This window comes from Lepidochelys kempii, chromosome 2 (assembly GCF_965140265.1).
Source record: "Lepidochelys kempii isolate rLepKem1 chromosome 2, rLepKem1.hap2, whole genome shotgun sequence".
NCBI classification, from domain to species: domain Eukaryota; kingdom Metazoa; phylum Chordata; order Testudines; family Cheloniidae; genus Lepidochelys; species Lepidochelys kempii.
In genome coordinates, this window is record NC_133257.1 from 25,529,361 (window position 1) to 25,555,255 (window position 25,895).

General features: G+C 42.0%; 1 protein-coding gene across 2 annotated transcripts; it reads right to left on the bottom strand.

The window, feature by feature from the left end:
- Positions 1-325: 325 nt before the first annotated feature.
- Positions 326-18,924, bottom strand: MAL2 (mal, T cell differentiation protein 2). 2 transcript variants are annotated; one of them, XM_073330272.1, is made up of 5 exons: positions 18,503-18,924; positions 15,269-15,439; positions 8,396-8,452; positions 4,951-5,100; positions 326-2,701 (listed from the first exon to the last, which is right to left on the bottom strand). In XM_073330272.1, the coding sequence occupies exons 1-5, from the start codon at positions 18,632-18,634 to the stop codon at positions 2,630-2,632; spliced, it is 582 nt and encodes a 193-aa protein (XP_073186373.1). In that variant the 5' UTR covers positions 18,635-18,924; the 3' UTR covers positions 326-2,629. The 2 variants fall into 2 exon arrangements, with proteins under 2 accessions (XP_073186373.1, XP_073186371.1); XM_073330270.1 differs by lacking the exon at positions 8,396-8,452 and having other exon boundaries at positions 18,503-18,890.
- Between the last annotated feature and the right edge of the window lie 6,971 nt (positions 18,925-25,895).

Here is a 25,895-nt window from a genome sequence, read left to right on the forward strand (position 1 = left end):
TGAGAACCTTCCACTGGTGCATTAAGGGACCTGACTAGCATCTGTCAAGTGTGGTTCTTTCCCACCATCACCATGTATATCTTCACTGTCCTCTCCCCCTAGAGTCACTGTCATCTTTCATACAATCCAAGGCTCACTGTTTCACCATTTTATTCTCTGTTCCACATTATACGGTTACAAGTGTGAATTTTGTGCAAGTACCCTCTCAAGAATTCTTATTCTTTTAATAAATCTAGCATCAATTTAATCAAATATCTGAGATTTCTATTCTTTGTACCAATATTCAACTGATGAAAATCTGTCAGTAACCACAGTATCAAATACACAGGAATAAAGTATTTAATGCAGCTGAGTGTAAGTCACTGTTATATCATGGGGAGAAATCCCTTACGTGTGTACACACCAGTGTAAAGATATTTTATACAATATGAAATCCAGTGTTTTGTTTTGTGCCATATTGCATGAGACAAAATTTAAAATCACAATACAGGTTAGATGAGAGTAAAGAGTTGAAGATTCAGCCAGTGCAAAGAGGGAGGAAGATAGACATTTTCAGAAAATGAAATGTATCAAATCAACTTATTACAATAGTTCTGGAGAGTTAAATGACTCAGGGCATTGAGAAGGTGCCATTCATTTCCAGTTAATTGATATGAAATTGGCCCAGGCCACTACTGACAGTGATTTAGTTGCACATGTGAAATGAATTAGGCTCCCAGCAGAGATCCTCAGGTGTCTTCACTGCAACTGGCACCATTGTTGGCATGCTGAGACTGAGGCCATGTCTGTATTACAATGGCACAGCTACAGTGCTGAAGCTATAGTGTAGACCAGAGGAAGTCAATTTTTTTTATCAAGGTCCAAATTTCTTGGTCAAGGTATAGTCAAGGTCCAGATTCCAGAGAAAATAATAAAAAATAACAACAATAATGATAATAAGTAAATACAAATACTTTGCGATCTGTTCAAAAGCATCTGGTGATCTGGATTTGGCACACAGTCCGCCTATGACATAGATACTTCCTATATTGATGGAAGAGGGTTTTCCATTAATGTAGGTAATTCACCTCTTCAAGAGGTGGCAGCTAGTTTGACAGAAGAATTCGTCTTTTGACTTAGCTGAGTCTACAGTGGGGGTTAGGTCGACCTAACTATACTCCAGAGGGAGTGAATTTACAGCCCTGGGTGATGTAGCTAGACGAATCTAAGTTCTAGGTCTAGACCAGGCCTGAGTAGACAAGAACGTGTACTGCCCTGTCCACTTGCAAGTGATCTCTACAGAACAAATGCAAGGAGGGCATTGTAAGGAAGCTTACATTGTTGCTTTTCTATTGATGACAAGGGGTCTTCGGTCTCTGAGGTTAACAATTTGGCACTTTTGCAAGAACTAAAGATATTAATTTTTTTAAAAAATCTGCTAAATAGTGATAATGGGGGAGGGAAGTGATACGGTATAACTCATTTGTTAAGTTGAGTTTGGTGCATTTGTACCTCATGTATTTCATTACATAACTGGGACATTCAAAGCAAACTTGATCAGACTTCCGCATTCGTGCAAAAGCATCTTCCTGGGTGGATCCTTATGCTCCAATGGTGTCCCACTGACTTCAGCAAGACTCTGCAGAGGCATAAGGATCTTCCCATGTAAAGATTCCTTTGCAAGATTGGGACTTTAGGATGCAACAAATAAACCACTGCAAAAATTTAGATCAGAGAGAATTCAACATTCTGTAATACTCCATTCAAACAACATTGACTCATACAGTAAACAACACAAATGCAGCACATGAAGTAAAAACTGTACCCACAACAAGGTGAAACAGTGCAAATACTTTGTTTTAAACCAAAACATACCACAGATATACACAACACAAATGCACTGTTTACATTTTGCAATATAAATAGACTTGACAGAACTAAATCTGTGAATATAGGAAACTACAGAACAATAGTACTAAACAATTTGTATTTACTAGGGAATACAACACAATTATAGAAAAGATCAGACCATCACTGCCAGAAATGGCTGTAAAGTATTTCACAAGATTATACTGGAAGGAAACTAAAATAGTTTTTCTTTAAGTTTTGCTTTTAAAAATATTAAGGCAATCTCACAAAAGTCAAGCTAGGCCCTCACCCTGCAAGGAGCACTGTGTGGCAGATGCTTGAATATGTGCAGAGACCCAGGATTCTGCCTACTTGGAGCTTATTGCAGGAGTGGGGCTTTTAATAATAATTAACCATAAGCATTGCAACTTGTAGCTTTTAGCTACCTTTGCATATAACATTTGTTTACCTTCCACTTCCTCCCTCCTAATTGTTTAGCACCAAAATTCAGTTTTCTGCTAATGATGCATCTATTTCTCACTAAACTGTATAATACAATATAGATAGTAGAATAATGCTTCTAATTAGCATATAATAAAAGTAAAAAACAATCACAGATTATTTCAGTTAAAGTAATTCTGATATGAGCTTATCTGCATTTTTAACATTTTTAAAATAGAGTTTATACATAAAAACCTTTTGGAATTCCGTTACAGTTTGAAAGACAAGTGGCATTTAATTTGATCTTATACACAATTACACAAACTAAACTAGAATGCTGAACCATTAACCTCTTCAGGTGCTATAGTTTCCATCTTCTTAAAGCAAGGGCTGTGCTACAACCATAACAAATGGTTGTTGCAAAGGCAAAAATCTGCAGAAGAAAGCGAGATGAATCACATATGAGATTTCTATTACTGCTCTTCAACTTTTCCCACAACCACATTTTACAAGGAAGCTTCAGAATCCCCCCCCCCCCCCCCCCAGTTAGCCAGAAAGCCATGATGAAGATTGGTTGTGACCCCCTGAGACCCTATCATGATCCTCAGGTTGAGAACCTATGTGCTATTGCTTTGACAACATTTTGTCAAAAGCATCAAATCCTGACATCACTTTGCTACTTTGTAACTAAAGTAGGTCTTTTACCTAGGTCCTGGTGCAACCCTCTTAAATACTTATTTTTATACCTTGTAATCAAGTTTCTTCTCATTATCAAGGATGAACACAGTCATTTGGCTTTTGTTTCTACTAGTATTTAATTTCATTCGTCTCCAAATTAATGCATCTGACTCCAGCAAACATAAACTGAGGAGAAAGCTACCACTAAAACAATATGGTATCAACATTTATTATTTACTTGTGGAAATGGGCACTTTTTTTTTTTTTTTGATCACTAAAGATAATCAGCCACTGGAATAGGTTACCAAGGGATGTTGTAAAGTTTCTAGCACTTATGGTCTTTAAATAAGGACCGGATGGATGTCTTTCTGTAAGATGTGTGCTAGCTTAATCGCAAGTTGTTTTGCTGGAGGAATCGTAAGGTGAAATCTATGTTTGTGTTCATCCTAGAAATTATACTAGATGGTTCTATGAATGCATTTGTGAAGAACTAGGGAGGATGGAAACTAGGAGGGATTTATTTATTAAATTGAAACACTTTCTGATGTGTTCCAGGTCAGAATGATGGAGACCTGCCTCTCCCTCTCTCTCCTGGGAGTCACTTAGATTATTACATCCTACCCATACTAAACATGCTTTGAGTGAGATAATGAATGTTTGGAAAACAGATGCTAATAATCGCTGGGACTATTACTTTTTTAAAAAGAACCTACACACATGCCTTCATCTAAACAGCTGGAAGGTCATTGTCTTGACAGCAGCTATTTAGCAAGACTTTAATTTTTCTGTTTTCTCTATGCAGTCTTTAACATTTTCTTGGTTAATGGCAGCAAAAATGAACATGTGACAAGATGATAATTATTTTCAGACATACTTGGGGAACAGCTGTGAAGGAGCTAGGGATCAGAGCTCTTCTGTTTGGCTCTTCTTCCCCACATCCCATCAGCACTGTGTGGGGCCTAGAGACTGGAGCTTCTTCCCCACGTACAGCCGGAACAGCCCAATGGGGAGCTTCACAATACCCCCCAACCCACTACAGCTCAGCAGAACTATGAGAAAGGCAGGAATTCTGCATACTAGGTGGAACTTTGCATCACACAAGCATTACAGCAGTGCTCTAGGAGCTACACTGGCTCCTCATAAGTTACTGGGTAGAATTCAGGAAGCTGACCTATTAAACAGACCTGACCGATTTGGGACATGGTTAATCTCTATTCCCAGGCCATACTGCCACAGCTAGGATCAGCTGGAGCTGCCTTGTTATAACTGGGAGGATGCTGCTTGTAGAGGAATCTCAATGAGCTTCCTAGACTTTGAAACTAATTCTTCACATCAAGACCCACTGCAGCCTGCATCTGTCAAGCTGCAAAGCTCCGTAATTTTTTTTGTCTTTCAGAGAGGATGGGCTGAGCACTGGAACAATTTATTTGTTTTATCTTCATATCAGCTGGTAAATAGTTATGTCTAGGTGGGTTGAGCATCCTTTATCATTTTTGTCTTGTGTATTTTAATTTTTGTGATGGACACCTATAGAGGTTTTTAATAAGCTTAAATAAATGTATATGATCCTATGATCTAAACAAGACACTGTTAGAAGGCGTAAAAACTAAGAACAGTACTTCCAATCCCTTGTGCTAAACCCATTGGCACACATCTATGGAAAAGGCAGCATTGTTCAAATGCAAAGGAAAACACCTAATAATTGAGCCTTCACTTCCACCGACTAGTATGCCTCACTCTAAATGTTCCCTTATGATCATATATAAAGAACACTATTCTGTAGTGCAGCAAATACCTACCACACAGTAACAACTTATTGGGGCGGGAGAGAAATAAAAAAAATTAAATTATCAATATGTGAATATTCGGTGCTGTGTAACACACAAAAACAGACAGTCCCTTCCCCGAAAAGTTTACATTCCAGTTAGCCATTAGATTGGTTGGGTAGCTAAAAAGGGTTAAAACAGACTTCCATCTCTTGATGTATATCTATGAAATACTTACTGAGGCTGCTATGCTTATGTTATAGTCTTGATCGCTTAGCAACACGGTGGCATTTGATGGACATCGATAATTATGCAGAGATGTTGTTGCTGCTTGCAATAAAAAGGCTCCAAAATAAAAGACAAAAGTAGCCGCATGGAAAAGAAAATCCTGAAAAGAAAGTGACAGAATTAGGCTATGTTGTAACTGATTGGATATGTGCATTCTTCTTAACCAATCTCTAAGTTTCAGTGCAAACAAAATGCAAACAAAAAGCAAGCTTAGAGGTGCCATATAGAAGACTTTCAGATCATTCACCTAAAATTAATGTCATCAGAGTGCAGCCATATCACAATGCAACACATCATAGTAAGAAACTTTTTAATCTTTATATCCTAAAAAAGTACACAAGGTGATACTACTCAGTTATGTTACTGTAGAATATTAAAAACAAAAACAACAAAACCCACACCTTTAAAATAAATACTGTATAGCTTGACCTCTTAAGTGATCTACGTCAGCAATTATGTTGCCATGTTTTAAGTCACATTTGCAATAACGGCTATAATAACCCAGCAACTTTGTTACTAAAAAAGCAACAAGAACCACTATTTAAAAGTAGTATGATGCATACCATATTTAGAGTAAAACACAAAGCATATCCTATTACTCTTCTCTCATGCACACTATATTGTGCACATTTGTGTATACAAACATTTGCTATTTACATTCATTTAAAGAGGTGTATTAAGTGTTAGTTTTAATTTCTCTCTCCTGAGTCCTGTACATTTCAGCTCCAGTCACTAAGAGTCTGACTTTCCAAGCTGAGGGAATACAATAAAGCTTTTAAAACCTCCCTAAAATATTTCTGTTTCTATTCTGTAAAACACAGTGTACAGAATCAGGGTGGATTTGATTTAAATCGCATTGATTTAAATCACTGGTCAGGAAGACTCAATTTAATCATGAATTTCTACATAAAAGTGCATTCTTTTTGCTTGTTATAACCTTAATACATATTCTTCACAATTCAGAGATCAATGTAGGTTTCATTTTTAGAAGGTACACACTATACATTTTTAAGTGATTTATTTTGAAAACTTTTCAGACTAGTTTTACAGCTGTATCAGAAAATGAATGATTGTTTAGTTATTTCATTTACCAAAGGTAACTGAAGCAGGTATTTATGAAGTCAGTGGGAGGTGAACTATCTCCAGTTCAACAGGTTAATCATTAATATTTGGAGGATTTTCTTGCCATGCTGTATTAGGAGGAGAACATCACCAGACAGACATTTAAATTGTTTTATTTAACTAAAACAACAATGTTCTGTATTCTGGATTTTTTTCTTCAACATCAAATATATAATATTTTAACAAAACAAGCATATGACTTTTTGAAATTTAGTTAAACATTCAAGTTTTTTAAAATCAGGTTTGTTTTTGTTAAGATTTTTAACTAAAATAGTTAAATGAAATATTTAAAAAACCAACAACAAAAATTAAATTGACTGTGTCAGCAAGGTCAACATGAGAAACTTAAAATATTGGCTTCTGCAGCTAACTCAGTCACCTTCACCTTCATTTTCCTGTTTGTTCATAATCTGGAAAAGAAAAACAAGCTTTCCTGCTTTTTCAGGTCCCAAACGATTTCTCAGTTTGGAATGAATTAGTCCAAAGGAAGAAAATATTCTTTCTATACCGGCAGAAGAAGCTACTGCTGTTAAAAGTGAGATTATCGGTTCAACAGTCTCTGAATCCAAGTGTTTAAGTGATGTCCTCCAGTTCACTGCTGTGACTTTCTTTAAAACATCATCAGCAAACATATATTTCTCGAACGGTTCACCCTTAGCTCTGAAGTTTATTATAGTTGGCATTATGGAGGGATGATTGCTGGATGTCCATGTCATAGCCAGCTCTTCTTCAGCAGTTAAGGTTTGACCCTGGTACCAAGTATTGAGAATATTTGCAAGAAAATGAGCTGAACATAGTGCTTGTCTCATTCATTTTTTTAAATGCTTGTAATTTAACTCTGTCATTGCATATTTTCCTTTTAAGATCTTACTCAGTTCCTTCCAAATTTCAACAGCGTCAGCAATAAACAGCTATTTCCCTGCATTTTGTTCAAGGCTACGGAAATAGGCTTCAGGGTACTCAGCATGTGTTCAGCATTTCTCTTAAGCCCAATGTTGAGAACTTTGGCTGTGACAGTGCCATCTATTTTTTCACGATTTTGTTCATAAACTGTCATCAGATTAGGCCAGTTCTTGATTCAGTGCTCAAAACAGTCCACTACTGAGTTCCATCACACGTCTTGTGGGAGGGTTAGCTTGGTTCCTCCCACTTTTTTCAGAGCAGCTGCTGCAAAGTGGTTGTTACAGAAGTATTTTGCAATTTCAACATCATTAGGTTTTATTTCTGGAACACTGAAGTCTTTGGCCAGGAGGTGCATCAAATGAGCACTGCAACCGTATGCTATTAGCTTGGGAACTCTCTTCACTTTCTTCTAAATAATTTCTTCTCATCTTGGACACATTTGCAGCATTGTCTGTGGCCAAGCTGCGTACTAGACATCTGAATTTTTTTTCCACAGTTTGTTATAGCTTTTTCCGCTACTTCTTGTAAGTATTCTGCTGTGTGAGCATTTCCTGATGTATCAATTGTTTCTGTAAGGAAGACATTCCCTTCTTCTGTTGTCACAAAAGCACATACAACAGAACCATTGTGCACATTGCTCCACCCATTAAGACTCAGGTTAACAATTTTACCCTCTAGACCATTCACACACTGCTCAATTTCTCTTTCATACACTTTATCCACAATTTGCCTATGACATCTGCTCTGTTGGGTGGACTGTATCCTGGTCTTAATGACTGAACCATGTTAATGAAGCGTGGGTTCTCAATTGTACGGAAAGGAGAGTCTGTTGCATAAACAAACAGAGCAATTTTTTCATCAATTACCTCTTTTTGTAATCTGCTGGTTCTTATCACAAACTTATATATGGTTGTTTCTGGATGATGGAGATTTTTATTTATTTATTGTTTTTGCTACCATGGCTATGTGACATACATGATGTGACTGAAACACGATCATTGGCAGATAACTCTGAAACTATAGAAAATGATGGTGATCTTGAAGGTGGATAGTCTTCAGAATCCTTTATGTTGAAGATGGATTCTCCTAAACAAAATAAGTCAATGCAGTTATTTAATTATTATTACCATACTGCTCATTTAGTATTACTCACTGCATTCACTGACACCTGGTACTACTTTAAAGGTGAAATTGTAAAGGGAAGATCTGCCTATTTCAGCTATTTATTTTTTATCAGAACTGCATCTAAAATGATAGTACCATAGAGTAACAACTATATTTTTTGCTCAAACATGAGAATTCAAGAACAGTCCAGAAGGAAGTACAGGCAGTCCTTAAGAAAGAAGTATGAAATAAAAATATTTACCAACCTGAAGATCCTGCATGTTCAGACATGTTCCTTTCGTCATCTTCAATGCAGCTTCCTCCTGAGAAGGAACACTTCTCATGATGTTGTTTCATTTGGGCAACCAGGCTTTGTATTTCTTTGTGGCACTGTTTGCATTTTGCACGCGTGCCTGTCTTACCCACGGAGAGAGGAACTTCATTAAAATATTCCCAAACTGGGTCTCTTTTACGGCCTGCTGCCATTATAAGTTTTCCCTTCTAGTGAGCGAATGGTATTGGTAGATCTCAAATCAATGAAGGCTACACTCAGAAAGACCTCAAGACTTCTGGAATATGCTGCTCAAACAGTCTCACTTTTGTTTCTACTGCCTATCCCTCCCTTCTCACATTTATCTCCAGACTCCTTCCTGTCCAAATCTATTCCGCGTCCAACAATCTTCTAGTCATTGAACTTTTTGAAACTTTCCACTTTTAGAGAGAGGTAAGGGATTGACTCTGTGTACACAAATTTGCAGAGGGACAATAAGGTTCAGGTCTGTTATTTCTCACCTCTATATATTATTTATTTAAAACCGTTTTTGCTGTTAACAAGCATGTTATCTCTGGAGACACAGATCCACAGTTTGAGAACAGCAAAACTAAGCATCTCTCATGGTATCTTCTAGACTGAGCACTGAGTCCGATTGGGTAGATAGAAAGATTAACCTAAATAATCTATACAGAAGCCTCTGGAACCCCATAAGATTGGGTCCCTAATCCATGAACTATTGGAACTCATTTACAAAACTTTTCTTAAACATTACATGAATATATTGTCTCATACTATAGAATTAGAATGTATAATCCCTATTCCATGATGCCCAAATAAATCTGTTATCTTTAAGGTGCCACCGGACTCCTCATTGTTTTTGTGGATACAGACAAACATGACTACCCCTCTGTAGTAGTACACAGAAGAGATATTTTCAAAAGAGAACCTGTCATTTTCCTCCATCCAGATGCCAAACACTCTAACTTCCCTGGCAATAGTTACAGTGAAGATATGTATCAACAGTAAGGTTCTATCTGGGACATGACGTCTGTGATCCAAAACCTAACTGTTTACTGTTCGGGTTTTTAAATAAAAAAGCATGGTGCCCAATACTCCACTGCTTTACACTCTGCATAATCACTTAAGTCTTGTGCAAAGTGTGTGTAAAATACCACCAGATCAGAAGGGAATGGTAGCTTACACCTAGTTTGTGCAGATGTAAATGGCTACACAATATGTAGGGCAGTAGAGAATAAAGTCTATGGTCTTTGCACTAACATCTGGTTCAGTATAGAGCAGGGAAGGGCCGGTGCAACCACTAGGCGAACTAGGCGGTCGCCTAGGGTGCCAAGCGGTTGGGGGCGGCCAAAAGCGCGCTGTCATAAATATAAAGGGAAGGGTAAACACCTTTAAAACCCCTCTTGGCCAGAGGAAAAACCCTTTCAACTGCAAAGGGTTAAGAAGCTAGGATAACCTCGCTGGCATCTGACCAAAATGACCAATGAGGAGACAAGATACTTTCAAAAGCTGGGGGGAGGGAGAAAAAAAGCCTCTCTCTCGGTCTGTGTGATGCTTTTGCCGGGGACAGAACAGGAATGGAGTCTTAGAATTTAGTAAGTAATCTAGCTAGATATGCGTTAGATTCTGATTTCTTTAAATGGCTGAGAAAATAAGCTGTGCTGAATGGAATGGATATTCCTGTTTTTGTGTCTTTTTGTAACTTAAGGTTTTGCCTAGAGGGATTCTCATGTTTTCAATCTAATTACCCTCTAAGGTATTTACCATCCTGATTTTACAGAGGTGATTCTTTTTACTTTTTCTTCTATTAAAATTCTTCTTTTAAGAAACTGATTGCTTTTCCATTGTTCTTAAGATCCAAGCGGTTGGGTCTGTGGTCACCTATGCAAATTGATGAGGATTTTTATCAAACCTTCTCCAAGAAAGGGGGTCTAACGTTTGGGAGGATTTTGGGGGGAAAGACGTTTCCAAATAGACTCTTTCCTAGTAATATACCGGTTAGACGTTTGGTGTGGCAGCGAAAGTCCAAGGACAAAAGGTAAAATAGTTTGTACCTTGGGGAAGTTTTAACCTAAGCTGGTAACCTCCTAAACTTACTTTTTTCATGAAGGTCCCCACATCTGTACCCTACAGTTCAGAGTGGGGAAGGAACCTAGACACGCGTTCTGGGGAGGCGGTGGAGCGGAGGTGAGCTGTGGCAGGGGGGCATGGGGAGGGCCGCCAGCAGCAACCGCCAGCAGAACCGCTCCCCGCCCCAGCTCACCTCTGCTCTGCCTCCTCCCCTGAGCACGCCGCCCCACTCTGCTTCTCTCCATCCCAGGCTTGCACGCCAAACAGCTGATTGGCGCTGCAAGCCTGGGAGGTGGGAGAAGCGGCAGCGTGCTCGGGAAGGAGGCGAAGCAGAGGTGAGCTGGGGTGGGGAGTTGCTGCACGCGGCTCCACGGGCCGAGGGGAGGGAGGGAGAGAGGGGGCAGGGGGGAGCTGCCGCGGGGGGGCGCCTCAGGGTGGAGGCCGCAGAGCTGCTGCAGGGCCGGGGGTAGGCAGGCACAAGGTGGAAGTTTTGCCTAGGGTGCTAAACATCCTTGCACTGGCCCTGGAGCAGGGGATCTCAAACTGGGGGTCGGGACCCTTCAGGGGGTCACAGGGTTATTACATGGGGGGGGGGGTCACGAGCTGTCAGACTCCACCCCAAACCCAGCTATGCCTCCAGCATTTATAATGGTGTTCAATATATAAAAAAGTGTTTTTAATTTATAAGGGGGAGTCGCACTCAAAGGCTTGCTATGTGAAAGGGGTCACCAGTACAAAAGTTTAAGAACCACTCGGAGCAACACAACTTCCTTACTCATGCTGAGTTAGTGTCTTACTCCCATGAGTAATCACACTAGATTGAATAGGGGCAATGTAGGAAGTAAGGACTGTTCAGTGTAAAGGTTGGCAGAACCTTACCCTAAAAGTGCTACTAATTTGCATCCAGGAGAGTTAAGTTTGGAGGGTTTAAAAATGGTTTTAAACTATTTTTATTTTAAAATAAAAGATACTAGACTCATCTTATAATTTTCCATTACAAACAATAATATTAAAATAATGTGCCAGGACTTTTCCCATTTTTGGCCTTATCAAACCACTAGCCTTAATTAGCCATTCTGAATTCCATGCCAAAGTTTAGTTTCTGCAGCATAAGAAATAATAAAAAAATCTTTTTCTTTAAACATTTTCCAATTTAAGTGTTACAACAAACAGCAACATGGTAGACTCTCTTTTAATTTAAAAATAAAAAAATGAGTTTATGTAACCAGGTTGAAAAAACTAGGTTTTTTTTTTTAAGTCACCACAGAATTTGCCATTTGCAGTAGATTTCAATGTAGACGTCATGGTATCTTGCTGAAAAAAATCTAGGTCCAGCATACTAAAGGACATATAAATTTAGCCAGCAGGTACTGTGCTGAATTGTGGCCAAATGGTAATCATCTTTCGGTAATTAGTGATCTGGACTGGATTTTGAGCCAGTGAACTAGGTATAAAAGGTTCATATTCCATTTCTTTGACCTATTAGTCACGGGGAATTTTTAACAAAATCACAGGCAAACGTCATAGGCATGACTTCCACAGGTGTTGTGCACCCATTGCCATTTTGCTCACATAAGGGGCACTCTCTTTATCACAGAGTGGTGTCAAAATTCCCTATCCTACCAGAAATAAAAATAGCCAACAACAAGCATTTGATAGGGCAAAATCAATACTGTATAATGCACACTCACAAGGAGAGTTATAGGATGAATGTTTGTGTAGTACTTTGAACATTCAAAAAAGCACTATGGCTCCAGTCCAGCAAAGCATTTAATTATGTGCAGAACTTTGTCTGTGATTGGTTTCACTGAAACCAATGACACTATTCACTTGCTTAAAAGTAATGCACATGCTTTATGTGCTTTCCTGCATACTAACTGATGTGACTGCCACTGAACAACACTAACAACCCTCTGTGAAATTCCCTCCATTTCCCCAACATCTAGCTCACAATTCCTGGATCATGACTTTTATTTTGTGAATAAAGCATTAAAAAGTCATTAACTAGCTTAACCTGATTTGTGGTTTAATTCCATTTAAGAGTTGAAGTTGTACTTTGTTTGTATGTACAGTGAAACACTGGTGCTACAGTGCTAAAGTCTGTTTGGACAGAATCCAGAGTAGCACTGCTCATTACACAAGTTTAATCTTTCAAACACCAAATTTATGAAGTTCTATGACCTTTGATTCAAGATTTGCACAGATCTAGGGACTCTCACCACAGTTACTTGGATATCAAGGGATGCACAACCACGGATGTTTATACTGAAACATACAAATCTGGCTAAAAGCAGTATGATTGCCAGTAATAAAAATGAGCGACACAGAAGAAAGGTTATTTAACGAAGGTGGTAAGCAATTAGGCATAACTGCATTTAATACCATAAAGATTGCTAGTGACAGAGGATGTGGAAAAAGCTAATGTATTCAATGCTTTTTTTGCCTCTGTCTTCACGAACAAGGTCAGCTCCCAGACTACTGCACTGGGCAGCACAGCGTGGGGAGGAAGTGACCAGCCCTCTCGGAGACAGAAGTGGTTCAGAACTATTTAGAAAAGTTGGACGAACACAAGTCCATGGGGCCGGATGCGCTGCATCCGTGGGTGCTAAAGGAGTTGGTGGATGTGATTGCAGAGCCATTAGCCATTATCTTTGGAAACTCATGGCGATCGGAGGAGGTCCCGGACGACTGGAAAAAGGCGAATGTAGTGCCCATCTTTAAAAAGGGGAAGGAGGAGGATCCAGGGAACTACAGGCCAGTCAGCCTCACCTCAGTCCCTGGAAAAATCATGAAGCAGGTCCTCAAGGAATCAATTCTGAAGCACTTAGAGGACAGGAAAGTGATCAGGAACAGTCAGCATGGATTCATGCCTGACTAATCTAATTGCCTTCTATGACAAGATAACTGGCTCTGTGGATGAGGAGAAAGCAGTGGACGTTTTATTCCTTGACTTTAGCAAAGCTTTTGATACTGTCTCCCACAGTATTCTTGCCAGCAAGTTAAAGAAGTATCGACTGGATGAATGGACTATAAGATGGATAGAAAGCTGGCTAGATCGTCGGGCTCAACGGGTAGTGATCAATGGCTCCATGTCTAGTTGGCAGCCGGTATCAAGCAGAGTGCCCCAAGGGTGGGTCCTGGGGCCAGTTTTGTTCATTATCTTCATTAATGATCTGGACGATGGTGTGGAGTGCACCTTCAGCTAGTTTTCAGATGACACTAAACTGGGAGGACTGGTAGATATGCTGGAGGGTAGGGACAGGATACAGAGGGACCTAGACAAATTAGAGGATTGGGCCAAAAGAAATCTGATGAGGTTCAACAAGGACAAGTGCAGAGTCCTGTACTTAGGATGGAAGAATCCCATGCACTGCTACAGACTAGGGACCGAATGGCTCGGCAGCAGTTCTGCAGAAAAGGACCTAGGGGTTACAGGGGATGAGAAGCTGGATATGAGTCAACAGTGTGCCCTTGTTGCCAAGAAGGTTAACGGCATTTTGGGCTGTATAAGTGGGGGCACTGTCAGCAGATCAAGGGATGTGATTGTTCCCCTCTATTCGACATTGGTGAGGCCTCAACTGGAGTACTGTGTCCAGTTTTAGGCCCCACACTACAAGAAGGATGTGGAAAAACTGGAAAGCGTCCAGCGGACGGCAGCAAAAATGATTAGGGGACTGGAACACATGACTTATGAGGAGAGGCTGAGGGAACCGGGATTGTTTAGTCTCCAAGAGAGTGAGGGGGGATTTAATAGCTGCTTTCAGCTACCTGAAAGGGAGTTCCAAAGAGGATGGCTCTAGACTGTTCTCAGTGGTAGCAAACGATAGAACAAGGAGTAATGGTCTAAAGTTGCAGTGGGGGAGGCTAAGGTTGGATATTAGGAAAAACCTTTTCACTAGGAGGGTGGTGAAGCACTGGAATGCGTTACCTGGGGAGGTGGTGGAATCTCCTTTCTTTGAGGTTTTTCAGGTTAGGCTTATCAAAGCCCTGGCTGGGATGATTTAGCTGGGAATTGGTCCTGCTTTGAGCAGAGGGTTGGACTAGAGGACCTCCTGAGGTCCCTTCCAACCCTGATATTTTATGATTCTAAGGTCTGATTCTTTGTATATTTTCTCTGCTTGTTATTGCTCACTCAAAAAGCCTCACAATACAATAAAATAGAATGATACAGTATTGCATTTCACCACTTTTAGGCTGTTAGAAACTCCCCATTCTTAGCATACACCTCACAGGAACACATTTTTTAAGTAATAACACAGGAAAGCGCAAACTATAAGTCATTGAGGAATGCACTTGGTAACTTTCCAATAGTTTGAGATAGACACGTAACTTGCATAAAATGGATCGGATTACAGCTGACTATTTTTTTAAAATATGGAGGTACAGCTTGTAAGGACTACTGGTTTCAGCATGTAAAGCTTCATCCTAACATGAGCAGAATCTTGCCATCTGATTGAATGAACACTGAGCACTGCATGCTGGGACCTGTAGTTCCACAGGCTGCACTATCAAATTAAAAGGAAAGGGCAGACAAGAGTCTCTGAAGAACTCTGAGCTATGTTTGTGCTGCAGGCCATGCTTTGGCCATTCATGATGTGAAGGCCAGGCACCTACCCTGGCATAATATTTAAGGACCTGATCCAAAGCTCATCAAAATGAATTAGAGTTTCTTCATTAACTTGAATGGGCTTTGGATCAGACCTCAAGAGTCTTACGAAGAGTAAGATCAATTTGTTTTTCTCATCCAATCATGACCCCCAAGGGAAAAAAAACTCACCATCTGGTTCCAGTCCACAGCCACTCTGTGTGTATAACTAAAAAGGAACACGCCCAGGAAGAGGATGGACAGAAAACAAGCCGTCACCGACACAAACATCACCCATCCCTGCAGTAGAGGCAGCGGAACTCGAGAGGCAGCTACCAAAATCCAGACAAGGGCTCCAAACAGCTGCAGGAAAAACCAAATCCATGATGAGAACGAAGGCTTAAAGCTGAATCTTGTCCAGCCCCTCTGGACTTGAACTAACCGTTTATTTATTTATTTTTTAAAGCTTTCAGGTGCAATTTTTTGGTACTGGGGTAAAATTTTCAAAAAATCCCCTTTTGAAAAGTGACTTAGCTACTCAGAAGGCTAAGTAATTGAGAATCAGTAAGACACAAGCTTGTAAAGCCTTTTTGAAAATGGGATTTAGGCTCTTAAATCACGTAAGTGCTTCTGAAGTTTCACCTGAAATCTGATTTTGAAGGAAATACAGGACAAGTGAAAACATTATCAAAATGCATTTATCCTAAAATATAAATAAATAAATCTGTATCTGTTGCAACTGGCATACCAAGGATGTAAATGAGATTGAAATCTAAATCTTATAGCCATATATAGTTTTGTTAGCTCCCAGCGGATACAGATATGAGATAATTATAAATGTATAAACCAAATTTATGGTTTAGACCCAAAAGAGTAAAAAGCAACAAGCAAAAGTAAAATATAAAAGACTAGCATAACTATGGTGGGCTGCTGAGTCATGAAAATCGGATAAATGAAGTATATTAGCCAAGTTCTTTTCACATTAAGAGCTATATAATTAGGAGCAGAATTTATTCCTACAAATTTAAGTTGCAGCACACTGATCTTCTCAATGAATGACTTCAACCATAAACACAGATCTCTATAAGAGTGATACTTGCTTCCTGAAATGTGTTCCTTTAATACAGGAAGCCTTAACTTGATTGAAATAGAACTCATCTATTAACTGAGCACTGCTCAAATTTATATTGAGTTACCATTTCCAGTTCAACCCTCCCAGAATTCAGAGTATAGATTTGGAGATAAAATTTTCACACTGCAAGAAGTACAACTTCAAAATAATGCCTGCCCAGTTTCTTTTGAACCTAGGACCCCAGACTCAATTTTCAGAAGAAATTGCCTGGAGTTGGAGTAAGTATAAAATGCAACCATATGTGGATAAAATGAGGCTGATGATGTAAAAATGCACTAGCAGCATGCATTCAGCATTCCCATGGATTAGTGTCATCAACCTTCAAGTTACTTTCAAGGGTTTCTCTTCAGGTTTTAGTTGTTGTGAGGAAGCAGGTTTTCTCCATCTTTATAGCACTGGAGACTCAGAACATTATTCAGAGAACAGACATGTAATGCATTGTAAGAGCACAAGCTTTTCTGTAACATCCCACGGCTGAGCCTGGCAGCAAGGTTACTCATTTAAACATCCACTGTGATCCTGAGCAGGCTCAATATCAGAGAAACACCAAGACTAAACTGAGAACGTCAGCACCTGTTACACAAGCTAGCAAATCCATCAAGCAGTTCATTTTTGGTCACTGCCGATCTGGGCTCCAGTCCTGACACTGGAGCCACACCAGCAGATCCGTGGACCAGTGTGGAGGCCATTGTGGAAAAAGTCAGGGCTGCATGTGGAGGGGAAGGCAGGCCCTATAGGGATCCATTTGAAAGATTGGAGCCCAGGTCAGTATTCAAATCTGTGACTGTAAGAAGAAAGACATTCCGGGTGAAATCCTGGAGTGATTGAAATCAGTGGGAGTTTGCCATTAACTTCAATGAGGCCAGCATTTCACCTCTAATCTGTTAGTAAAAAGAAAAGGAGTACTTGTGGCACCTTAGAGACTAACCAATTTATTTGAGCATAAGCTTTTGTGAGCTACAGCTCACTTAAGCTATTACCAGCAGGAGAGAGGGGTGGGCGGAGGTATTGTTTCATGGTCTCTGTGTATATAATGTCTTCTGCAGTTTCCACAGTATGCATCTGATGAAGTGAGCTGTAGCTCACGAAAGCTTATGCTCAAATAAATGGGTTACTCTTTAAGGTGCCACAAGTACTCCTTTTCTTTTTGCGAATACAGACTAACACGGCTGTTACTCTGAAACCTAATCTGTTAGTAATCATGATGCTGCTCCTGCAAACTCTTACCCTTGTCCTACATGAGTAGTCCCATTGAAGTCAAGGGGACTGGTCATGCCAGTAAGGTTAAGCATGCATGCTAGAGTTTGAGGGATCCTAAAAACAAGCACACTCTACAGGTTTACTTCCTTGGACTTCTGAATCTGATCTAAACGTGTGGAGGATCAAGATTGTCTTGATTAAAATAAAACAGTGTAAAATACATACACAATGTTCTGTGGCCTGCTGCCCCGTAAATCAAACGGAACAGGAGCCAAAAACACAGCTCTGAGTGGAAATCAGGAGAACAAACGCCTCCGGTGTTACTTCAGCACAGTGGTATGTTGCACAGGATCCCCCTTCTGGGGAAGCTCTGAGGTGGGAAAACGGGATTAAGCAAAATGGTGGTGCCCCCACCTCACACACATTCATTCCCCCCGCTGACTGTCCTTCCGCCCGCCCCTTGCATAAAGTCCAACGCTCCAGTTCTCCCGCAGCCTCCTTTGGGGGACAGCGCCTGGCAGGGGAATGCGGAGTCCGCTCTTGCTCTCCGGTTTCCTGCTCCTGGAGCAGAACCTCACGATGCTGCCACCACCCGCTCCGGCTGCTGCACCTTGACTACCTACAAAATGGCAGGTGAGCAGCGTGGGGGGCCGGTGGCAGGGCGGCGGTGCCGCCTGTTCGCAGCAGCCTGGGCTCCGGCACAGGGGGGGCGGGCAGGTGTGCACCGCCCGCCCCCGGTTCGGTATGCACGACACTGGCCCTGCTGCTCGGGGCACTTCACATCGCAACCCAGCGGCGGCGAGGCGCTGGGGGCTCGGCGCAACAAGTGCTGGGCCGCGGAGGAGGAAAGATTTGTTCGGGGTTTTGCTGGGGGAGGAGGAGCTGGTACTCAAGGCAGGAGCGAGTGGGAGCGGCGGGGAGTGCAACACTAAGGGGGGGGGGGGAGAAGAGGGGACCGGAGAGGAGACCGCGGCTGAAGAGTGCGGCGATGGGGGGAAGAGAAGAGGGGACCGGGGCTGAAGGAAGGGGGGAGAGGGGAGCCCGTGCCCAGCAGCACTGCCCTCCCCGAGCAGCGCTCGGCCCGGGTCACTCACAATCTCCAGGCAGATGAAGACTCCCGAGTAGGTGCGCAGGATGTCCAAGCCGACGGGCAGCGTGATCCTGGGCGCGGGGAAGTAGGCGGCGGGGTTGGGGGGCGGCGGCATGGAGCCCCCACTGGCCGACATGCTGCCGCCGAGAGAGCCGAGCTCTGCTGGCCCTGACGCGGTCGCAGGTTGCGGGGAGGCTACGCCCAGAGCAGGTGCAGGAAGCGTGGGTGCAACACTCAAGCACGGAGACGGCCCCTGCGCCGGGCGCCGCCCAGTCCCCAGCCCGGGGGCTGCTTCACGCGCCGCCCGCCCCGCCTGGAAGCGGCAGGCCCGGTTCGCGAGGACGCCGCCAGCGACGCTGCCTGGCCCGGGGGCTTCAGGCAGCCACGGCCCCCTTTCTTCTGGCGACGAGCCCAGACTCGGCCCCCGGGGTGTTCCCAGCTCAGGGACACACACACACACACACACACGCGCGCGCGCCCTCCAACCCCTGGGGGTGATCCCAACTCAGGGGCAGACACCTTCCCCCTTCAATCCCCTGTCGCAGTTAGCTAGAGACAACCCCCCTCCCCGCCTGTAGCCCCCTGGGGTGTCCCCAAACTGCACTCAGGGCCAGAGCCCTTGCTGCAGGCCCCTACTCCTCCAGTTCCCGGGGGTTTTGCAATCTGAACCCAGGGCCAGACCCCTCCTGCAGTCAGATCACCAAAATCATGAGACTGGTTTAATCATGAGATTTTAAAAATAATTTGGAATTCTTTTTATTTACCTTCTCATTATAGAAACTTTAGGGTTCACAGTTTCAAGCTTTATCTCTGCAACCACAAAGGCTTAGAAATCTACCTTTAAAAAATCAACCAGCCAAAACAGGTTATAATGCAGTCACTTGACTCCAGGAGTTGGCGTTTTAAGAAAAACATCAAGTAGCACAAGGTTTATGAAGAAATGATGAGACTTCAACATTAAAGGCAGATTTGTTTATAATATGCAGTTTTCCATTCAAAGTACAATAAGAAATTGCATATATACTTTAGTAACATCCAAGTTTAGAAAAGGGTAATAGGACAAAAGACTATCATTTACGTTCCAGTAGGGGAAAATGTTGTTAATGAAAGACCAAACTTATAGCCAGAAATACATCTGGAAACGCATTCATCATGCCACTTATAATAAACTTTATTATCTCAGTTCATTTATCTTTTATTTAAAAGATATAAAATAATCCTAAAACATTTTTTCTTGTTTGCTGTTCCGGTTCAGGATTTTGAGATTAGGATGGATAGGTACTCTGTAGAGATAGCTGGGGGATTGCCCCACTCAGAATATAGATCGGAATAAAATGAAATAAACTTCATCCCAAATCTGTGGGCCATTCTCAGCTGCTTTTTTTTTTTTTTTCTTTAACAGAATTACTTTTTCAGATTAAAGGATTCATGCCACGGTAGCTGCTCTGCTTCCTCAGGCTACATGATTCACTGATTATGCCTCAATTTTTGGGTGACTGTGGTGAGGTACCTTGTGTTTGATTTTCAGAAGTGCTAAGTATTACAACCTGCCCCATTACCCTTCTGTACGGACATAAGTCTGTTGTAAGAGGGCTCAGCCACTGGGTCCCACATGGTTTTAAACCAGTGGCTTTCAATCTTTCCACAATAATGTACCCCTTTCAGGAGTCTGATTTGTCTTGTGTACCCTGAAGTTACATTTCACTTAAAAGCTACTTGCTTACAAAAGCAGACGTAAAAATACAGAAGTGCCACAGTATGCTACTACTGAAAAATTGCTTACATTCTCATTTTTACATATAATTATAAAATAAATCAATTTGAAGAGAAATATTGTACTTTCATTTCGGTGTATAGTATATGGAGCAGTATAAACAAGTCATTGTATGAAATTTCATTTTGTATTGACTTTGCTAGTGGTTTTTGGAGGCTGTTATAAAACTAGGCAAATATCTTGATGAGTAGATGTACCCTATGGAAGACCTCTGCATCCCTATTGGGTATGTGTGCCCCTGGTCAAGAACCATTGTTCTAAACCAGCTGGATCTGGCCTGAGGCTCGTCACTGTTTCTAATTCGGGGTCTACAGGGCACATTCCCAAGCTCAGATCGCTTGTCTGAGCCCTTCATTGAGACATGACACTCCACAGTTTAGCAGCCCTAGAGCCCCAAACCAGTGCCTTAGACCTCTTGAGCCCTCTAGTTACTTTCATACAGACCCTCAAGTGTCTCACATAGGCTGTGGGTCCTCTGCCCTTCTAGTTTAACCCCTTCAGGGACAGGTTAGCCACAGTCCCTTAATTCTTAAAAGCACTCAAGAGTTCTAGATCTTTGACAAATAAAAAAAAAGTCCTGAAATGCCCCCTTTCTTAATTTTTTCACTAGGAGTTGGAGGGTTGTCAGCATTTCAGGCTGGACAGAGTCCCCCGGTCCTTTTTTCTCCTGGATGCCCTACTTCCAATGGTGATGATCAGTCCCTTGCAGAGTTGCACCTCCTTTTAAATAATCTCTCTCTCTCTCTCTCTCTCTCTCTTTGCCACGTTTTCCTCTGGGATGTTCCAGACCCTTCCCCAACCCGTGGGTTCCAGTACAGAAAGTCCATCATTCCATGGGATAGGGAGTAGAAAGAGAATTGGAGCCAATGGCCATCAATTGCTCTATTGATGGTTTCTCAGGCCATGTCTACACTACAAAATTTTGTTGACCTACAGCCACTGCAGTTATGAAATAACTTGTGTGTGTGCACACCTGGTTCCTTGTGTCGGTGGTACACATCCTCACCAGGAGCACTTGTATCAATTGTAGTGTCAGCATGTGGCATTGTGGGACAGCTCTGAAAGCCAGTAAAATTGACGTAGGCAGTGCAGTTTCTACAGTGATTCTGCATCGACCTAATTACATCGACCATGACTCTATGCCACTCGGGGAGATGGTGTTACTAAATTGGCATAAAGAGTCACATCAGCCAGAGCCAAATGTAAGCGAAGACGCTTCCACAACTAGGTTGATTCAAGGCAGCTTACATCAACCTAACTGTGTCCTGTAGACCAGATCATCCTTCAGTGAGTAATTGAGCAGCTTTCCTGAGCAGGCACCGTCTGCAGTGTTATATGATAAGATGCCTTAGACAAGTTTAGATGGGTCATTAAGCCACACAAAATTGAGTCCACAGCCTGGTACAGAATATCCCACCCTGTCACAGAGAGACCCAGAAGTCCCATTGAATTTAGGTACCTCAGAATTGGGGCATACACAGTTTGTGACACTTCTGAAACTGATTTTTAAATTACTATTTTGTGTCAGGTTTTATTTTCTCTCTGTTACTATCATAATGTTCATTCTTTGGCTATAATTTTTATTTGAAACTTAAATCCTGGTGAATCATTGGTTTACTAGAATGCCATAATCCAATGGATTATGTCACTTGAGCAATGCTATCCATGGGGAGAAGTATGCGTGGGTGGATTTCTTCCTGATCAGCGTATGCTGTGAACCATGTGATTTAATTATCGTTATCTTATCCTGTATAAGTAGAAAAGTTAATGATTTGGTCATAAAATTATCCAGTTCTTTTATTACTGAGCCACAGAATTCGCCGTTGACCTTCAGCAGCAGCAAATTCTACAGGCTGATTATGTGTTGTGATGTCATTTTTCCTTTCATTTGTTCTAAATAAATATACCATTAGTTTCAACCTGCACATTCCTTTACGCCACGGTCGTAATAAGCAAAGCTCTTCTGAAATCAGAGTTGCTTTCTATAGTGATGCCCAAATTTTGCCTTTGGATGCACATGCAGAGGATGTGACTGAGCCCAAATCAGAGTTAGGGCAGGATTTAGCCTTAAATCATAGAATCATAGAATATCAGGGTTGGAAGGGACCCCAGAAGGTCATCTAGTCCAACCCCCTGCTCAAAGCAGAACCAATTCCCAGTTAAATCATCCCAGCCAGGGCTTTGTCAAGCCTGACCTTAAAAACCTCTAAGGAAGGAGATTCTACCACCTCCCTAGGTAACGCATTCCAGTGTTTCACCACCCTCTTAGTGAAAAAGTTTTTCCTAATATCCAATCTAAACCTCCCCCACTGCAACTTGAGACCATTACTCCTCGTTCTGTCATCTGCTACCATTGAGAACAGTCTAGAGCCATCCTCTTTGGAACCCCCTTTCAGGTAGTTGAAAGCAGCTATCAAATCCCCCCTCATTCTTCTCTTCTGCAGGCTAAACAATCCCAGCTCCCTCAGCCTCTCCTCATAACTCATGTGTTCCAGTCCCCTAATCATTTTTGTTGCCCTTCGCTGGACTCTCTCCAATTTAGCCACATCCTTCTTGAAGTGTGGGGCCCAAAACTGGACACAGTACTCCAGATGAGGCCTCACCAATGTCGAATAGAGTGGAACGATCACGTCCCTCGATCTGCTCGCTATGCCCCTACTTATACATCCCAAAATGCCATTGGCCTTCTTGGCAACAAGGGCACACTGCTGACTCATATCCAGCTTCTCGTCCACTGTCACCCCTAGGTCCTTTTCCGCAGAACTGCTGCCGAGCCATTCGGTCCCTAGTCTGTAGCTGTGCATTGGGTTCTTCCGTCCTAAGTGCAGGACCCTGCACTCATCTTTATTGAACCTCATCAGATTTCTTTTGGCCCAATCCTCCAATTTGTCTAGGTCCTTCTGTATCCTATCCCTCCCCTCCAGCGTATCTACCACTCCTCCCAGTTTAGTATCATCTGCAAATTTGCTGAGAGTGCAATCCACACCATCCTCCAGATCATTTATGAAGATATTGAACAAAACCGGCCCCAGGACCGACCCTTGGGGCACTCCACTTGATACCGGCTGCCAACTAGACATGGAGCCATTGATCACTACCCGTTGAGCCCGACAATCTAGCCAGCTTTCTACCCACCTTATAGTGCATTCATCTAGCCCATACTTCCTTAACTTGCTGACAAGAATACCGTGGGAGACCGTGTCAAAAGCTTTGCTAAAGTCAAGAAACAATACATCCACTGCTTTCCCTTCATCCACAGAACCAGTAATCTCATCATAAAAGGCGATTAGATTAGTCAGGCATGACCTTCCCTTGGTGAATCCATGCTGGCTGTTCCTGATCACTTTCCTCTCATGCAAGTGCTTCAGGATTGATTCTTTGAGGACCTGCTCCATGATTTTTCCAGGGACTGAGGTGAGGCTGACTGGCCTGTAGTTCCCAGGATCCTCCTTCTTCCCTTTTTTAAAGATTGGCACTACATTAGCCTTTTTCCAGTCATCCGGGACTTTCCCGGTTCACCACGAGTTTTCAAAGATAATGGCCAATGGCTCTGCAATCACAGCCGCCAATTCCTTCAGCACTCTCGGATGCAACTCGTCCGGCCCCATGGACTTGTGCACGTCCAGCTTTTCTAAATAGTCCCTAACCGCCTCTATCTCCACAGAGGGCTGGCCATCTCTTCCCCATTTTGTGCTGCCCAGCGCAGCAGTCTGGGAGCTGACCTTGTTCGTGAAGACAGAGGCAAAAAAAGCATTGAGTACATTAGCTTTTTCCACATCCTCTGTCACTAGGTTGCCTCCCTCATTCAGTAAGGGGCCTACACATTCCTTGGCTTTCTTCTTGTTGCCAACATACCTGAAGAAACCCTTCTTGTTACTCTTGACATCTCTGGCTAGCTGCAGCTCCAGGTGCAATTTGGCCCTCCTGATATCATTCCTACATGCCCGAGCAATATTTTTATACTCTTCCCTGGTCATATGTCCAACCTTCCACTTCTTGTAAGCTTCTTTTTTATGTTTAAGATCCTCTAGGATTTCACCATTAAGCCAAGCTGGTCGCCTGCCATATTTACTATTCTTTCGACTCATCGGGATGGTTTGTCCCTGTAACCTCAACAGGGATTCCTTGAAATACAGCCAGCTCTCCTGGACTCCTTTCCCCTTCAAGTTAGTCCCCCAAGGGATCCTAGCCATCCGTTCCCTGAGGGAGTCGAAGTCTGCTTTCCTGAAGTCCAGGGTCCGTATCCTGCTGCTTACCTTTCTTCCCTGCGTCAGGATCCTGAACTCAACCAACTCATGGTCACTGCCTCCCAGATTCCCGTCCACTTTTGCTTCCCCCACTAATTCTACCCGGTTTGTGAGCAGCAGGTCAAGAAAAGCGCCCCCCCTAGTTGGCTCCTCTAGCACTTGCGCCAGGAAATTGTCCCCTACGCTTTCCAAAAACTTCCTGGATTGTCTATGCACTGCTGTATTGCTCTCCCAGCAGATATCAGGAAAATTAAAGTCACCCATGAGAATCAGGGCATGCGATCTAGTAGCTTCCGTGAGCTGCCGGAAGAAAGCCTCATCTACCTCATCCTACGTGTTTAAATGGAAATAGGGAATTTATCTTGAAACATCTCAGTTTGGCCATGTAGTATTACATTATTGCTTGTGATAATTTACATACACACAGAGTTTGATGCGTCTTGATTCCTGCTTAAAAGTCTGTTGAATTCTTTAGTAGTTTAGTGCCATAAAATAATTGAAAATTGAAAATTTAGTTTCAGTGACTTAGGCAGATGTTTATGTTGGACGTCTTGGTTACTAGTGTCTTCATGTAAACAACCACCTCTTGGCATCTTATTGAGATGAACTGATGCTGCTATTTCATCTGGCTGGCTGCAGAGTCAACAAGATGACAGGAGTGTATTGATAACAGTACTTAGCAAGGTCTAGCTCTTCAACCATTATTTTAAAAAAATTATGCAAACAAGCTCTAAACTACTAGATAGCTATTGCCCTCTCTGTCCTTATATCTTATATTTCAGCATGGTGTAAAGCCCCAGATTGTCATTGAAGTCAAAAATTAATTGCTGTAGTTTTTAAGATGACAAAATTATTCATAAGGAGTGTGAGCATGAAACACAAATTCATACCCATGATTGTCTCTACATCACAGTGGCAATGGTTAGTGTTGTGATGGCATTGATAGAATGAGACTTTGGTTTTTAAAAGTAGGTTAATTGCTTTAAAATTATCCCATATATTGCTGTCAACAAAGAGAGAATCCTTTGAATTTTCCATTTTTCTGCTTATTTAATTTAAGTTCTTTTGGAACATATGTTAGACGATGCTAAATATATTATCTAGAAGATGTAATAAGCATCAACATTTGAATTAATTAATCATCAGTTATCTAGATTCCCAATATAACTATGTAGTATGTCCTTTTGTCTTTGACTAGTTATTTACTGATATGTGCACTGAATGTATGTAGAGTTGAAATATTTGAGCTTCTGTCTGCTGCATTTTTCCCAAAATGTGATAGACCAACATGTGGTGCCTCATACCTTTGAAGAAGCATGTCACAATGAGAAAAGGAGTACTTGTGGCACCTTAGAGACTAACCAATTTATTTGAGC